Below are 16,279 nucleotides of genomic sequence, written 5' to 3'. Positions count from 1 at the left end.
TTGGTGAGGGCGCAGACGCGCGCCGCGGGACCCCGGGAGGGAGGGGTGGTTGCTGTGGAGACGGCAGCGGGAGCGAGGGCAGGGAGGAGATGGCTCCGCCGGAAGCTGGGGCCCCTGGATGACAGCGCCTGGGAGGAGAGACGACAGGGGGCGGGGTCTGGACTAATCCCGAGCTGCAGCCCTAGAAGTCCCAGCCAATGGGAGACGGCGGGAGTAATCGTCTGGACCACTACTCCCGGCCTTCCCCGCCCCCTCGAGAGGATAGGGCGCTGCGAAGAAGATTTGGGGGGGAGGGGAGGGGAGACGGTAGGCCTCCCCACCCGGACCTCCGAGGAATCCCCGGGCTTTGTGGGGCAGAGACCATCCCCCCCATGCTTCCCGTACCCTTCAAGCTGTGCTGGCTCTTTCTCCCTTCTCGCCTCCACTCCTGGGGTGGCTCAGCCTGGCCTCTCGGCCTGAGTGGACCTCCGGCCTTTCCTGTGACAGCCCCTGATGAAGGGGCTTGGAGTCGGGCCACAGGAGCGCGATTGGGATCAGGCTCTTCCTTGCTCTGTGCCTCCGTTTCCCCCGTTTGTCAAATGCAGAGTTTGGACTAGATTGTTTTTCAGTCAATAAGCATTTATTTAGCGCCTGTTGTGTGCAGTCTTGCCCTGTATGCTGGGGATACAGAGAAAGGGGGGGGGAAAGACCGGGGAGGTCCTTGCCCTCCTGGAGCCCTCCCCTCTTGATGGGGAAGGAGGAGGGGGAGGGAAGCACATGGTGGAATGGAGTGCAGGACTTCTGAAGGGAAGACTGATAGGGATGTGGGAGAAAGGGAGCTTGGCTAGGCATGTTGAGGGAGGCCAGCTTGTGGCCTGATGCTGAGGTCCGTAGGCAAGGCCAGCTGCACCCGTTGAGGGGAGCTGGGAAAGAGGTCTCTTTTTCCCTCTGGGTCCCCCCCTGGGAGATTGGGGGAGGGTTCAGTTTACCCAAGCTGCGGAGTGATCAGCTCCAGATCCATGCCACAGGAGAAAATTGCAGGGAGGGAGTCGAGAGCCATGGCCCAAAAGAGCTGTTCCAGTGCTCTTCCTAGAAGCAGAAGAGGGAGTAGCCTCGTGCTAATCGCTGCCCTTGGAGGCGTCCAGCACACGATCTCTTGGCAGGCCAGCTAGCTGGGGCCTTCTGGCATGGGTGGTAGTGCTATAGAGGGGGACAAGTGGTTAAGAAGAGGAAAATCTGGATCTCTTCTGGACTCAGAACAGACAGCATTCATGTGGGACAGGCTGAGCCAGGGGCAGGTGGAGAGGGGAAGGGAGGAGGAGATGGGGGAGGATGGACAAAAGGAGGGAGAGGGGAGGTGCCAAGCAATCAGGTAGCAGTGGATACACTGAGGTCTGACCCTGGTCAAAGCTCCTTGAAGGCAAAAATGAAGATCCATATCTGAGGTGAGATAGGAGGGCATGCATGCCAGGTGTGGAAGTCAGCCTGTGCAAAAGCATGGTAATGGGACTTGAGAATGCCATGGTCACAATTGCTATTAAGGTTTGCAAAGCCCTTTCTCCTGTTATCTCTTTTGATCTTTACAACAATCTTACTAAGTAGGTGCTGTGAAGATCCCCACTTTATGGGGAAGAGGAAGCCTGAGGCAAAGACTTCCATCAAAGTGAGAGTTTCACAGACAGAGTCGTAGAACTCAGTTCTTTCCAATGGCTCTTATCCACTGCATGCTCTAGCTTCCTCCCAAATAAAGCCCATTTGGCTAGAAGGAAGCATGAGGGGAAAATAATTCCACCTTGAAGTACAACAGAACCCAGGCTGTGAAGACCTTTAAAAGTGAAAGTGAGACATTTGTACTTTGCTTCCAGAGATAAAAGGGAGCTATGGCAGCTTCTAAAGTAGGGTGGTGATAGCTACAGGAGTGCAATTGTCTGATCCAGGATGATCTCCCCCTTAGGTTTTGTCCAGAGCCCAGCCAATCCTCTGTCCTTCCTTGGTAAAGGACAGGGTTTCTGAGCTTTTCTTGAAAACTCTCAGCCCCATCTTTAACAAGACACCTTTTCTTACCCCCAGGACCCCCAGTTGGAGGCTAGTTCTCCACATTCTTTCCATCCTTTCTCTGCCCTGGAGGCCCAGCACAGTCCTGGGGCTCTTTCCCTTGAACACTGTTGTGTCCAGCAGGGCATCCAGCTTCCTTTCAATTTCTATTTCATTCATCTTTGAATATTTAAGACACTATATGAGACAAAAGGAGAAATAGAGATGAGAGACAAAGCAGGGGGGAAAAAGAAAAGAGGAAGGAAACAAAGAAAAAATTGGGGAGGAGAGGGAGAGATAGATTCCTAAAGAGATAGGAAGTGTGGGTGGCCTGGAAGAAGAGAACACACGGGCACTCTCAATTTGGCAACTGAGTGCTGAATAGATTGGAGAGGGGAGTGGCTTTGAGGCAGGCCAGCTCTCTGGCAACATCGAAATAGACCAGGCCTAAGGTGATTGAGGGTCTACATTATGATGGGGGAAATGTCAGAAGAGAGAAGGGGGAACATCGAAGAAATATTGCTGAAGTGAATCAGAGAGAAATGAAAGTAAAATGACAAGAGGTGATACAGAAGTGAAGTCCACAACGGGTATTACGAAGGTGAAATAGACAAGAGGTGTTACAAAAGTGAAATCCACAACAGATATTACAGAAGTGAAATAGACAAGAGGTGTTTCAGAGGTGAAATCCACTACAGGTATTACAGAGGTGAAATAGACAGGAGGTGTTGCAGAAGTGAAATCCACAAAAAAAATGTTGCAGAGATGAAATTGACAGGCCTCTGCACCAAGTTGGGGGTGAGAGAATGAGGAGCCCAGGGATGACTTAGGTTGGGAAAGACCCAGAGGTGACGCCCCAACCTTAATTATGAAGGCATGCATGAGGAGAAATATAAGAAACCTCTTCTCATTGCACAGAAGTGAGAGACCCCTGTGCAGGATGCTACATAGAAAAGTGGACTTTTTTCAAATGTTGATAGGTTTTATTGTTTTTTATTCTTTTCATTCTCTTTTTTGGTTAGGGGGGAAAATCTTTTCTTTTACAGGATTGCTCCGGGAAGGTTACTGGGGCAAATCTATGTAATATAAAAATAAAAGATCAATAAAATAACGATTTTTTAAAAAAGGAGACATGCCCATTGAGTCCATTTACCTGGAGTAAATAAGAGTTAAGGATGACTTAGAGGCTGCTAAGCAGAAATATCGATGTTTGGGGAGAATGGAATTGGGGCAATTAAGTTTAATGAGAAAGCACCCACTGCTTACCACTCTGTATAGATAAAAATGAAAGTCTCTACCCTGAAGGAGCTTATATTCTTTTGGTAGAGACATATACAACATGAACTCTCTAAGTTCCAGAGAAAATAAATGCATATCTGGGATGGGAGAAGTACAAGCCCTAGTTTCTGGGTTTAAGGAAAGGCATCTTGTATCAGGTGGGATTCTGAGAGTCAGAGAAGGGAGCACTCCAGGCTTGGGCGATAACACGAAAATTAAGTGGGAGAGAGTATATTGTATGTGAGACCACAAAAGTATACCACGATGGAAAGACTTTAACATAAGGGAAGAGGAGAAATAAAAGTGGAAGAGCAGGCTGGAATTCAATCAGAGCTTCTGAGTTAGACAGAATTCAAGTGTGACTTCTTAGAGTTGATAGAGAGTCAGTGGAGTTTATTCCACAAGGTGAGTAACGTCCAAGTAAGGATTTTAGGGGGGGGGGGTAACGAGTCAATCAATCACTATGCACTTATTAGCTTCTATGTAGGGTCTGGTGGAGATTTTGAAGAATAGAAGACTCTAAGGATCAGAGAAGAGACAGAAATGGAGAGGCTGAAGATGAAAGAGGCCCGGGACAGTAGTGGGAACAATCAGTTTGGAAACTGAGGATACTCACTGAAGGATTGGAGCAGGTAGAGAGATGGGCTCTTCATCAGATCTGGGATTAAGGACCATGCAAATAAGTCAAGAAGCCTTCCTTAAGAGCTTTGACAGTGTGCTAAGCCCTGGGAATACAATTACAACCGGAAAGATACTTTGTTATTGTTACTCAGTCCTTTCAGTCAGGTCTGATACTTCCTGACACCATTTGTGTTTTCTGGACAGATATATTGGAGGGGTTTACCATTTACAGATGAGGAAACTGAGGCAGACAGGGTTAAAGTCACACAGCTAGTGAGTGTCTCTGGGTAGATTTAATGATTCATACTGACCATATCCAGTGCGCTGATTAAATCCCTGTGCTGCCCATAGAAAGATACCTCAGCCTAGCTTCCTTTGGAATAGAGGGCTGGGAAGGGATGAAGGTATGTAGAAAGCATTGGGAAGGTAACCTCTAAAGGAATAAAATCATGCTCTGCCTGGGCTTGCTTCTTCAAGGGGAGGTTCTGGGAGGACCCAGTCAATCATGGGGAGAGGCCCCCGGTTACCTGGGGAAAAGCCCAGGAGCTCCAGGGAGGAGAGGTGTCTCTGGCCTGGAGTCAGGGGACAGTCTGGGGAGAATGATGTGTGGGGTAGGGATGATTGTGGAAGTTGGCATGGGCTTTGAAATATAAGAGAAGAAGGATCTTAGGACTTGGTACATTTGCCTATTTTCTAAAAAAATTTTTTCTATAGAAAATAGGAGTTTGAGATAGTGGGTGAGAAGCAAGTGATGACCATAACGGAGATCTAGATCTGCTGGATGGCCAGAGGAGGACCGGACACAGTGCCTGGCCCTGTGCTGAGGGCCAGTCAACGACATGAGATGGAGGCAAGCCAACCTGGAGGGGGCACAGGACAGACCACGTAGGAGTCACCCCAAAACGAGGGCTGGCCGACAACACGAGATGGAGGCAAGCCAGCCTGGAGGAGGCACAAGAAAGACCACGTAGGAGTCACCCCAAAATGTTCTAGGAAGAAAAGCTGAGGAAGTTCAGGCCTAGTCTCACAGCCTCCCTCTTTGCATAGCCTCCTTCCTACCCAGCAGCCTTCACATCATTCTCTCTTCTCCCACTGTCAACCTACCAAGACAAATGACCTTAAGCTCTGGGGCCCCCTTCTCCTGACTGGTGATTAGCTCTCCTGGAATTTTTTCTGGGAAGCGTCTTCAGTTCAGGCAGCACAAACCACGATCACATCGCCCAGCCACTGTTCCTGGATGGGTTGTATCATATAGTTTGGTTGGCCCCGTTAACTATTCATGTGACTATGTGGACCAGAGAACCCCTCCCTGGTCACTCTCTGTGTGTGTTTCCCTGTTAAATGGTCCCTATCTTTGCTTAGGGGTTTGTTTACCACACGTAGCCACACCTGGCATGTATTAGTGCGTTCCAAGCATGCTTTGGGTTCATCATCTCAGGGCCAAGTGCCAGGTCATCTCCTCAGGACTCGAGGGGTAGTTTCTTCTCTAAAATTATCAGCTCAAGCCCCTAGTCTAGATATGTTGAAGTCTGTGATTAACACTGGGTTCTGTTTAAACAATTCCCGTTAGCTTCTACAGTGCTAATTATTGTGAAGCTGCGGAACGAGCAATGTGAGGGGGCAGAACAGTCTCCCCTCTGCCTGCACTGCCTGCAGCAAGAGGGTTCAGGCTCTGCACTTCTAATTCTCCAGGGACGTGACAGTCCTTGCTTCAGCGGTTGGTAGAGGACAGATCCTCGGGACTCAACTGGAGTGCCTGCTGCATTGTCCCCAGGTCCCAGCAAAGGGCTCAAGAAGGATGAGGTCTAAGAAGAACCCAATGGGAGCCCCGAGTCAATGGAGTAAGTGTGGCTGATGAAATGGCCGCATCTCCTCACCCTCAGGTCCGTCCCTCCCAGAAAGGGCTCTCACTTACTTGCCCCTCAGCTCAAGTCTGCAGATTCCTGCTGCCTGTGCCCTGTGTGCTCCCACCCCTCCCCCAGGCCTGCATCCTTTTCCTCTCTATTGTGTCACACCCCAGTGGAACCCCTTCCAGTCTCCTTCCTCCCCCCCCCCATTCCCTTTAGTGTAAAGCACAGATTTCCTTCCGTGAATCCCCAGCTCAGTATACAAGATAGGGCCCTGGTCTTCCTCTGGGCCCCCCTTTGGGGTCCGGCCCAGGGAGCAGATCCCTTCTCCCTCTGCCCGCTTTGCTGCCCAGCCCAGGACGGGCAGGAGTCTCGGCTCCTTCTCCCAGAGTCCTTCTGAAGGATTCCAGGGCATCGAAGTTCACCCAGAAGCTTGTGGCAGTTTTAAAGAGATGGACAGACTCAGTGGGCCCAGGCTCCAGTCTGGCCCCTCCAGAGAATGTTTCCTCCTGACTTGGTCTCCCTCCCCTCCACTGTTTAGACCCAGATCTCACCCATGGTGCCTAATAACTGTATGCAAAATCTTTGTGTCAGTCCTTTGGGCAGAGGCTGGCAGCAGAAACCAGGCTCGTCTCCCTGAAGGGGAACGCACCCCCTGAGTGTGATGGAGGAGTCCCACAAGCTCAGAAACAAGGAGCGGGGAGCAGGGCCCCGGTGGGCTCCCCTCCCCCTTTCCTGCTGAGATGGCAAACCATGGGGTTTGGGGGTGGGACCCTGCCTTAGCCCTGCCGGCTAATGGCAGAGTGGGTTTTCCGGCTCTCGGAGAGAGAAATTGAGGGGCTTCTGGGAGTAGAAGGGAAGAAGCGCTGGATGCTTGAGTTCCTTGGGAAGCTACTGTGGGAGGCCGTGGAGCTGCCTGGAGCCAGCGGCCCCCCCTGGCCCCGCCAGCTTTTCCCTGCGGACTGGCTTTTCCTCGGTCCTCCTCTTGGAAGAGCTGGCCACTGAGGTCCCCCCTCCGTGCTCCCTTGGCCCTCCTCCCACCCCTCTGATCCTGCCTCAGTTGCCTTCAATAATAATCGTAAACCCCAGCGTTTAGAGAGTGCCTACATGTGGCAGCACTTTATAAGCAGCTTCTCAACGCCCCTCACAAGCACTCTGGGTCCCTCGCTGCAGAGGAGGGAATGAGGGAGCCAGAGGTTCCGACTGGGCCAGAGTGCCCGCCGGGAAGTAGGACTGAGCTCGGTCTTCCGGCCTGAGTAGGCCCCATCTCCCCCCTTCCTTGGGGAGGAATCGGCCCTTCTCCTCCTCCCAGGGACCCCCCAAATGCGGCTCCCTCCTTTGCAGGGCGTCCCCCCCACATCTCGGGAGAGCTTCCCTCCCCGCTGCACCTTTTGGAACACCGAGACGTTTCCGCGGCCGCTTCCCCCGTTCCCCGCCTCCTCCACACTTCCCTGCACTGCCCCACCCCCTTTTCTTCCGGACCCAGAGGAGAGCCTTTCCCGGTTCACTGCAGAGAGCGTCCCCGCCTCAAGCCACTGGGCCGCAGACCGGAGGCTGGGGGTCTTCCGGCCCCATTCCCCCTCCCCCTACGTCCCTAGAGGTCAGAAGCGGGAAGTAACCCACCCCCTTGCCCTTCCCACGCCCTCCCCTCCTCTCCCGCGTCAGGGCCAGCCAGAGGATCGCGGACAGCACGCGGCGCTAGGACCGCGCGGCCTAACATCGCCAGCTCGTCCCACCGTGGGGCACCCCGGGGCCTTCCCACGAGGCGAGTCCCTCCTCTCCGGGCCCTGGACTTTTGGCTGGGCGGGCCCCCACGCGCTCCCAGGACAGCCCGGTCCGCGCCGGGCGGTGACGTCAGGCGGGAGTTACTTAGTAGTCGCCGGGCGGAGGCCCGCCCCCCCAACCTATACTTTGTATCCGTGGAGGAAGGTCGGCTCGCCGAGGGGGCGGGGCCGGACGAGGCGCAAGGAAAGACCGAGGCTCCGCCCCCTCAAAGTCGGTCCCGCCCCAGTCCGCCTCCGACCATCGAGCGCGCGGGCGGGAGGACTCGGCGTCCTAGAGGGGCCCGGAAACGGCTACCGGGCGGGGCCTGTGCGGACACCGCCCGCCCCCTGGCGAGCGGAGCCTCCGGGCGGCCCGCGGCCCAGACGCGCCGGCAGGCCCCGCGAAGGAGCGGGCGGCTTCGGTCCCGGAGCCCTGGAGCTGTCCGCGAGCTCGGGGTCGGGGGAGGCGGGGCCTGGGGAGGGAACGGACGTGACGTCAAGGTCACTTCCGGTCTGGCCGGCCGTCCCCCTGACCCCGGGCCCCGAGGAGCCGCCGCCGCCGCCGTCAGGGAAGAAGAGGAGGAGGAGGAGGAAGAGGAGGAAGAAGCCCGAGGACCAGGAGGAGGAGGAAGAGGAGGAGGAGGAGGAAGACGGAGCGGCGGCGGCTCCGGGAGTCCAGCCGCAGCCCGACCTACACGGACAGGAACAGGAACCGCGCCGGTGAGCGGGAGGGGGGGGTACGGGGAGGGGAGCGCCTGGGGACGCGCATGCGCGTTCCTCGGGGAGGGCCCCCTTCTCGAGGTGGAGGTGGGGGCGCGCGCCTCGGGGACGCGCATGCGCGGGGAGAGGAAGGACACTTCGGGGCCGCGCCCGCGCGCTCCCGGGAGGGGGAGGGGCGGGGTAACGTTCCCGCTTGGGGGCGCGCGCCCAGGTAGCGGGCTCCTCCTGGTGCTCGCTCTCGCCTCCTGCGGATGTTGGGGGAGGGGAGGGGCAGGAGTGACACGTGACCCTGCCCCTCCCCCCCTCTGGCCAGGCCTGGCCTCGAGACCGGAAGCTGCTTCTGAGGCTCCAGGGGGAAGTTGAGGCCAAAAGGGGGAGGGGAGAGCCTCAGTTCTTCCTCTGGGCCCCGCCCGGACTAGGTGGGCCACAGCCTCACCCCCTTCCCCATCCCTCCCTGAGAGGGAAACTGAGGCCCGGGGAGTGGAGTGACTGGCCCAAGGTCACCCTGTGCCCATCCTCCCCTCCCCGAGCTCACAGGACGGTCCCGGGGGGAGCCGCGGCCTCAGTTTCCCCCCCTGGCGCCCTTTGGGCCTGGCCCTCCCCCACACTCAGTGTCCCCTGGCCCCTGTCTCCGCCCCCAGGATCTCCGCGCCAGGCATGGAGCTGCGGGAGGAGGACTGGTCCCCCGAGCCCCTGGACTCCTCGGAGCAGCAGATGGCCAGCCGGGAGCACCCAGGTGAGGGGGGAGGGAGGAGAGACGGAGCCGGACAGAAGCGCTCTCAGCGCCCCCCCACACCCTCCCCCGTCTCTCCGGGACAAGGACTGGGGGGGAGGGGGGCTCTGCCATGAGGGGGGGGGGAGCTCCAGCCCGGAGAGGGGCCTGGGGCCGCATTCACAGCTCTCTTCCTTTCCTGGGGCCCCACTTCCTCCCCCTCAGTGTCCCCTGAGGGGCCCTTGGGTGGCTGAGGCCTGCAGGGGTGGGAAAGGGCCTGGGCCCCAGCCCCTGCCTCCCCGGAGACTGAGCAGCCCTGGCCCGGGGCACCTCCCCCTGGGCCGGGGCATCCCCCAAGCTTTAGAGGAGTGGGGGTCGGGAAGCCCGGGGAGGGTGGACCTTGGCAGGCCTCCAGGCCCTTCTGTGGGCCCTCGCTGGCGGCCTCCTCTGGGGCTGCTGAGGTCTGGCTGTGGGGACCAGGGGGGTTGAGCGGAGAGGGGATCCCAGCCTCGTCTTTTCTCCGGATGAGGAAACCGAGGCCTCGGGGTGGGCCGAGGGCGCCTTCTGACCGCCCTCCCCCTCCTCCCTCCGTGCAGTGGACATCCTCCTCCTGGACGATGACGAGGATGAGCCCAGCTGGCCTCCTCCCAAGCCTTCCCCGCCGCCGCCTCCCATCCCTCCCTCGGGGCCCGGGGGCCGGCCACGCCCCCCAGCCCCCTACATCTGTAACGAGTGCGGCAAGAGCTTTAGCCACTGGTCCAAGCTGACGCGCCACCAGCGCACGCACACGGGCGAGCGGCCCAACGCCTGCACCGACTGCGGGAAGACCTTCTCCCAGAGCTCCCACCTGGTCCAGCACCGGCGCATCCACACGGGCGAGAAGCCCTACGCCTGCTCCGAGTGCGGCAAGCGCTTCAGCTGGAGCTCCAATCTCATGCAGCACCAGCGCATCCACACGGGCGAGAAGCCCTACGCCTGCCCCGAGTGCGGGCGCAGCTTCACGCAGAGCAAGAGCCTCGCTAAGCACCGGCGCTCCCACAGCGGCCTCAAGCCCTTCGTCTGCCCCCGCTGCGGCCGGGGCTTCAGCCAGGCCAAGAGCCTGGCCCGCCACCTGCGGCTGCACCCCGAGCTGGCCGCCGAGGGCAAGGCGGCCGCCCGCAGGGCCAGGGCCGCCGTGGTGGCTGAGGTGGAGGCTGAGGTGGCTGCGGCCGCCGCCGCCGCCGCTGCCGCCGCCGCCGCTGCCGCCTCTGGTGGGGGCTCGGCAGCGGAGGATGGAGATGCGGCCGCCGCTGGGGATGGGGGGGGGCTGGCCTCGGGCCGGGCCCGGGAGGAGAAAGAGCTGGGAGAGAGGGTGATCAAGGTGGAGGTCGGGGCCGGCGGGGTGGTGTCCCGGCCGCGGCGGGCCCCCACTCTGAAGCCTTACGTGTGCGTGGAGTGCGGCAAGGGCTTCCTGCAGGGCTCGGAGCTCCTGGCCCACCAGCGGGCCCAGCACGGGCTGGGGAGCTGGGATGGGGGGGCGAAGGAGGAGGACGGGGGGGAGTCTGCGGCCGGGGAGGAGCCCGCCCACATCTGCGTGGAGTGCGGGGAGGGCTTTGGCCAGGGGTCCGCCCTGCGGAGACACAAGAAGACGCACGCCGTGGGAGCGCCCCTGGTCTGCCAGGTCTGCGGGCAGAACTACTACGGGGCTGCCGGGGTCGTGGACGAGGGCCGCTGTAGCGAGTGCCGGGTGCGGTAGGGGCGGCGGGGCCCGGGGGGAGGGCTCCTCGGGCTGGGAGAGAGAGAGAGAGAGAGAGAGCGCAATCGAGCCAGACCAAGAGACACTCAGCGGGAGTTAGACATAGTGAATGACGGGTGGCGGGCCGAGGGGGGCTCCCCCTCTGGCCCCCCCGGTCTGAGATAGGGGACTTGGGGCATCTGGGCACGTGGGGCGGAGCCACGGCCGATCCTCTGGTGCTGTGCCTCCCCTCCCCCTCCCCTCCCTGGGCCCAAAAGACAGATAGACACAGTGAGAGAGAGAGAGAGAGATGGAGACGGCCCCCGCCCCTGCGACCTAGGGACCCCTGCGAGAAGGGGAGAGCTCTCCCCTCCTCCCTGAGCCAAGGGGGGGAGCAAGGAGGGAAAGGAGTCCCTCTTCTCTCTCATTTAGCATTTTCTTTTAGTTCTCTTCCCCTCCCTCCTCTCAGCCCCTGCCCCCCTCCCTTTTCTATTCCCAATGTGCTCCGTTGGGGTTCTCCCTCCCCTTCCTCCTCTGGGGCAGCCGCGCCGATCTGCCCGTCCCAGGCAAGGTTGGGGGAGGGGGAGTTGGGAACAATAAATGGAGCCATCAGATTGTCCCTCCCTGTGTGCTTCTTGAGTTTGGGGGGCAGAGAGGGCGAGGCCAGGAGGATCTAGGGTGTGGGTCATGGGGGAGGGGGGAGGCCCGAGGCCCAGAAGGAGCGCTGGCTCTGGAAGGAAAGCCGAAGGCAGCCAGGGGAGGCCTGAACGGGGCTTCGGCCTTTGGGGATGGAAAGATGCAAGTCGGCCGGGGCCAGCCGGAGCCTGTCTGCCGTGGGGCTCGAGGCTGCTGCTCACACATGCTGGCGGAGGATCCGGGCCCCTGGGGGGACCAGTGGGGCGGGAGACGGCCGGTCCCAGTCCCGGCTGCCGAGGTCTCTGGGTGCAGAAGGCCGGGGGCGCTGTGGCCGAGACTTGGCGACGGGCCGGGCACCGCAATGTCTCCGTGGTCCAAGGAGGGAAGACTGATTCCCTGGAAAGGAACAGTGAGTAAATGGCTCGTGGTGCCCCCGGAGCCGGGCTGGGTTTCACAAGGTTTCCTGGGCAGGACTGTGCTCCTCCAGCCTGCCTCTCCCCGGGCACTAGCAGACCACTGGACGCAGTCTCGTGCCCTGGGGGAGAGGTGGAAGGGCTTCGGGGTGGCCATAATTGGGGGTGACGCCTCTGGAACGCTGTCAGGGTCATGGAGGTCATCTCGGGCATTCTCAGAAGGCCCGGCCAGCGGCCTCCTGTGCACGAACCAGGGATCTGGCCCCATTCAAAATCGTCAGTGACCCTGTAGTGGCGGGCGCCCCGATGGCTGAAGTGCTGGTTGGGGATCGGGCCTTGCTGCCTCCACGGGGTGTGAAGGAGAAAGTGTCGGGGCTGCCCTCACACCTCGGGATCCAAAGCCAGGATCCCAAGCCAGGATCCCGTGGCCGAGTCGCCCATTGGAGGGCCCTTAGCTCCCACTCCCTTGGTCCACGATCTCCTCAAGGGCCCTGGGCTGGGGAAGTGGGGGACCTGCAGTGCAGCTCATCCAGACATCCCACTTATTTTGCCCTCAAACCAGTGCTGTTGCTGCATGGGTGGGGAGAAGTGGTCTGTGACCCCCCCCCAATGCTGCAAGAGCTTGTTTGTGAGGAGGGGGTGGTGGTGGAACAGGAGACACTGGAAGGGGAAGGACAGCAGCTCTGAGAGGACGTGGCCTGGAGGCAGCCATCGCCCATCCTTCAGGCAAGGGCCTAGTCCTCCCAGAACTGGGGAGGGAAGCCCGGCCTGCTGCTGTCCAGTGGCCCAGGCTGTTTCCCCAAGTCCTCCAGCCGCAGCCTCCCTCGCCCGAGGGAGCCTGAGAAATCTCAGGCAGACGGGACAGTGAAAGCAGCGACCGGGAGTGGGGAGCTGGCCCCCGCTGGACTCCCAAGGACTGGTAGTGGGGTTCTGGGTTCCCTCGGCTGCCCCTCTGGTCTTGGCGCCGAAGGAGGCCGGGCCAGGATCCCCGCTTCTTCCTTTGCTGTCCCACGTCACACACGGCCTGGTCAGGAGCTGCAGCGTCCACCCTGGGGTCCAGCTCAACTAGAACCAGCTGCGATCGGGGAGGGTGGGGGGCAAGGGAGGCATGATTGGAGCTTCAGGGGGCTCTGAGCCGAGAGCTTGTATCTGCCCTCTCGCCCCCGGGTAGGACGGTCCAGGGTCTGTGCCTCAGTGTGTGAGAGACTGCGCATGGCCCTTTTGTTAGACCCGAGTGTTGCACACACAGGTGCCCCCTGCTCGGCCCCCCTGAGCTGCCCAGTGCCCCTGCCGTGTTTCCTGGGCCCTGGGAGAGCAGCCCGGGGAAGTGGGGCCGCTTCTGGCAAGCCCAATGGCCAGATTTGTGGCTGGCTGTGGCAAGAAGGGGACTCCAGACCCTGAGATCGGCCAGTACTGAGAGAAGCCACACCGGACCAGTGCTTGGGTCCGGCCTGAACCTTCCCGAGCAGCCTCTGGGACATCTCCGGCCTCCCTCACTGGCACTGCTCCTGCTCTCCACTGGCGTTCCAGGATGGGCCTTGGGGCAGCGAGGATGCAGCCGCAGACCGCTGGCCGAGGGCGGGCCGAGTGGGTGCTGCCTCAGGCGCCACTTCCCCTCCTTGCAGATCGTGGCCGCAGCCAGGGTGGGGAGGCTTGGCCCAGATCTCACGTTTCAGGGGTCACCCCCGCCCCCCAGTCAGACTTTGAGAAGGATCAGCCTCCTGTGGTACCCCCTGAAGATTCTGCTGTTCAGGAGGCGGCACTGGGGGGAAGCGGAGGCCCACACTTGATCTGTAGTGGGGGGAGGGTTATCTGGAAACATGCCTTTAAAAAGTGGACAGCTTACCCCCCCCCCCAAGCGAGCAGAAAAGCAAGGAGGGGAGTGGGGTGTAGGAAGGAGATGACTCATGAGGGGGGAGTCGCTTTACCTGTTCCCAGTGAGACCCGGTGGCACAAACCCATTCTTCTAGCCCAGAGTCGGAACCAAGGGGAGGGCGGCTGCCCAGTGAGTGTGCCCCGGCTGCAGCAGCCAGGAGAGCCCCCGAGGTGCCCGAGAAGTGCAGCTTGGAGGCTGGCTTCCCTGAGAGCTCTGGGGCACAGATGGAGCCTTCTAGGGCTGGGCACCCCTTGGGAGCCTACCCGGGGCATTCTCTGAGGCTCGGCCCCAAGCCCGAGCTCAGTTGTTGCAGGCTCTGCTCCGGCTCCCCTGCCTCCTCGCCTTCTGTGCGGTCCGCCATCAGCTCTGGCTCTGCATGCCACCGGGCCAGAGCTTCAAGGCGGTTTCCCTCAGGGCCCTCGCTGCTGCCTGGTGCCCCTCAGCAGGTGACCGCAGAGAGTGGCGGCGGGTCTTGCCGTCTCAGTACCTCACCCTTCCCTCTCCATATTCTCCCTTGTTCCAGACTTGGAGGAAGAAGGGGCCCCTTTTAAAAAATGATTTTATATTTTAGAACACAGAATTCATTTCCCTCTGCCCCCCCCCCCCATAATTGCTTGTGTGAATCCCCTTCTCTCCACCTGAAGAGCTTAGGTTCTCATTCCCCCCCCCCCCCCTCCCCAGTGCTACAAAGACCTGGTCACTGGCCCTCCTATGGCCAGTCCCGGCTATGCTGGAGCACCTACATCGGCCCTTCCGGGGCCCTGTGGCTCAAGGATCTGGCGCAGACCCCTTCACGGGGCACTGGAAGCTCAGCCCCTCCCCTGCATTTTAGCCAAACTGCCTTTGCTGGCCCCACGCTCAGTCTTCCTTTGCGAGCCTTGAGATGGCTAAATCCCCATGACGCCATCACTCCTTCCAAGGCAGGCGCCCCGTTCCTCTCCTCGGCTTCCTGGGGGGTTAACCTGTCGCTAGGGACACTGTGCTCTCCAAGGCTCATGAACCGGTTGGCCCCAATTACCTTGGCTATTTACCCAAAAGGTGTAACAAAAACAGAAATGACAATGGTTCTCCCGAGCCCCTTGCCTGTGCAGTGTGCACGGGCACTCAGAACACACACATGACACACATACACACACGACACAGATGCTCAAACTTTAAAAAAAAAAAAAAGCACCGTGCTTATGGTGCAAATATAGAAACAACTCAGGGCCAAGGGATAGCCCGTGGGGCTTGGCTCTAAAAAGTCCCTTTTCCCTTTAGCGATTCCTCATCCTTACTTCGAGTTCACTTGGCGTAAAAGAGTGACTTAGTCGCTCCCTTCCTCGACTCTGGGGGCTCTTGCAGGCCCCCAGTGTTTCCTGGGATGATCGGTACGGGGCTGTGCTATGCCGGGACAGTGGTCTTTGTCTCTTCTGGCATCTGCTCCCACTCCCACTGGCTTTGAGCTCAGTTCTTGGTGGGACCTTACGGGGCTTTGATGGAGATTTTTCCCGGTCGCTTGGGCACTCCTATCTAAAATGGTCATTTGCCTAAGGAGAGAAGAAACAGGAATGGGGGTCCAGTGAACTTGGGCACATACGGTGGCCAGGTAGGGGGCTACATACAGCTTGCCTTGTCTCCTGCTCACAGCCATCTTCCCGGCTTGGATGTCACCACGAGGCAGATCATCTGCTTAAACCTTTTTGTATGGCTCACTTTGCAACCAAGAGGAAATCTCCTTGAGCGACTTTAATCCTTCTGGCTGAAAGAAGACTCTGCAAACTTGTTTGATCAAAACTGAGGAGGAAATATCTTCACGGGCTGTGTCTGGGCCACCAGGAAAGCCCTCCATGACTAGCCTCCCTGTGGCACTCAGAATGGCTTCTGGGAGCCTGCAGAAGGGCCACCCCTTTCCTCCCCCAGGAATGACTGGTGGGGGCTTTTCTGTGTTCATGCCATGGTCTCCCCATATAAGCTCCAAGAAGACAGACACTGTTGTTCATTGAAACCCCAGGGCCCTGAATGTGGCAGATATGCCATGGTAGAATGTATGAAATCAAACTGGAGGAAAAAAGGTTTAAAAGTTTTTTAATCAACAAAACTACTATTGATCCTTGCAAAAACAAGAAGGAAAAAGCAGCCCTCTGCTGCAAACACGTACAGAGAAGCCCAGGAAAAACTGCAGGATTGGTCTCGTCCTCAGAATAAAAATATCTCAGTCTATCAGAACTAAAATAGCCAGTTCTTCACCTTGCTCACAGGGGTAGGAAACTGTTTCATTGTGAGTCCTCCAAGATCTTGGTCTTTGGGTAGGCCAGTTACAAAGTTTCAGGAGGGCTTGTTACTGTATACATTGTTGTTACTGTATAATTGTTCTCCTGGTTCTCCATCAGAAACAATTATTGAGCTCCTGCTGTCTGACAGACATGGTCCTGGGTGTGGGGAAAATAGCAAAAGGGAGTCTGGCCTCAAGGAGCTTAGTCCAGTGGGGCAAACCGAGGTAACAACTGTGCACAAACTATGGGCAGGATAAATGGGAAAAAATCCACAGAGGGGGGCACTGGAATTAAGAAACATGAGAGAAAGGCTTCCTGTATAGAGCAGGATTTTGTGTGGAAGTGAGGGAAGCCAGGAGGTTGGCATTGAGAGGAGGGAGAGTGCTTCAGCATGGGGGGTGGCCAGAGAAAATGCCCCCAGGTGATAAAAG

General features: G+C 58.7%; 2 protein-coding genes across 6 annotated transcripts in view; one reads left to right on the top strand and one right to left on the bottom strand.

Moving 5' to 3' along the window:
• The window catches only part of ZNF444 (zinc finger protein 444), a 14,607-nt gene extending 8,729 nt beyond the window's left edge, over positions 1–5,878 (bottom strand). Inside the window, exons 1-3 of one of the 4 annotated variants that reach the window (XM_074307132.1) lie at positions 2,044–5,878; positions 385–1,179; positions 1–128 (exon numbers count right to left, since the gene is read on the bottom strand). The exon at positions 1–128 is cut by the window's left edge and continues 371 nt beyond it. The gene's annotated coding sequence lies outside the window, so the exon portion shown is untranslated. Of the gene's footprint in view, positions 129–384 lie in introns of all 4 variants that reach the window. The other 3 variants (XM_074307133.1, XM_074307135.1, XM_074307131.1) reach the window with 3 other exon arrangements.
• A 1,363-nt stretch (positions 5,879–7,241) lies between these two features.
• ZNF787 (zinc finger protein 787) lies at positions 7,242–11,287 on the top strand. Of its 2 annotated transcripts, none has more exons than XM_074307122.1 (3): positions 7,242–8,242; positions 8,884–8,978; positions 9,551–11,287. In XM_074307122.1, exons 2-3 carry the CDS (start codon positions 8,900–8,902, stop codon positions 10,687–10,689), a joined length of 1,218 nt encoding a protein of 405 aa, XP_074163223.1. In that variant the 5' UTR covers positions 7,242–8,242; positions 8,884–8,899; the 3' UTR covers positions 10,690–11,287. The 2 variants fall into 2 exon arrangements, with proteins under 2 accessions (XP_074163223.1, XP_074163224.1); XM_074307123.1 differs by lacking the exon at positions 7,242–8,242 and adding an exon at positions 8,398–8,661.
• The last annotated feature ends 4,992 nt before the right edge of the window (positions 11,288–16,279 follow it).

This window comes from Sminthopsis crassicaudata, chromosome 3, assembly GCF_048593235.1.
Source record: "Sminthopsis crassicaudata isolate SCR6 chromosome 3, ASM4859323v1, whole genome shotgun sequence".
Classification (NCBI taxonomy): Eukaryota; Metazoa; Chordata; class Mammalia; order Dasyuromorphia; family Dasyuridae; genus Sminthopsis; species Sminthopsis crassicaudata.
This window is presented reverse-complemented; position numbering and strand designations above follow the sequence as displayed.

Excerpts from the sequence above, each read along its gene's own strand:
- ZNF787 (XM_074307122.1), top strand. The coding sequence starts at position 8,900 with ATGGAGCTGCGGGAGGAGGACTGGTCCCCCGAGCCCCTGGACTCCTCG. Across the intron at positions 8,979-9,550 it reads GGCCAGCCGGGAGCACCCAG|TGGACATCCTCCTCCTGGAC; the intron begins GTGAGGGGGGAG and ends CCCTCCGTGCAG.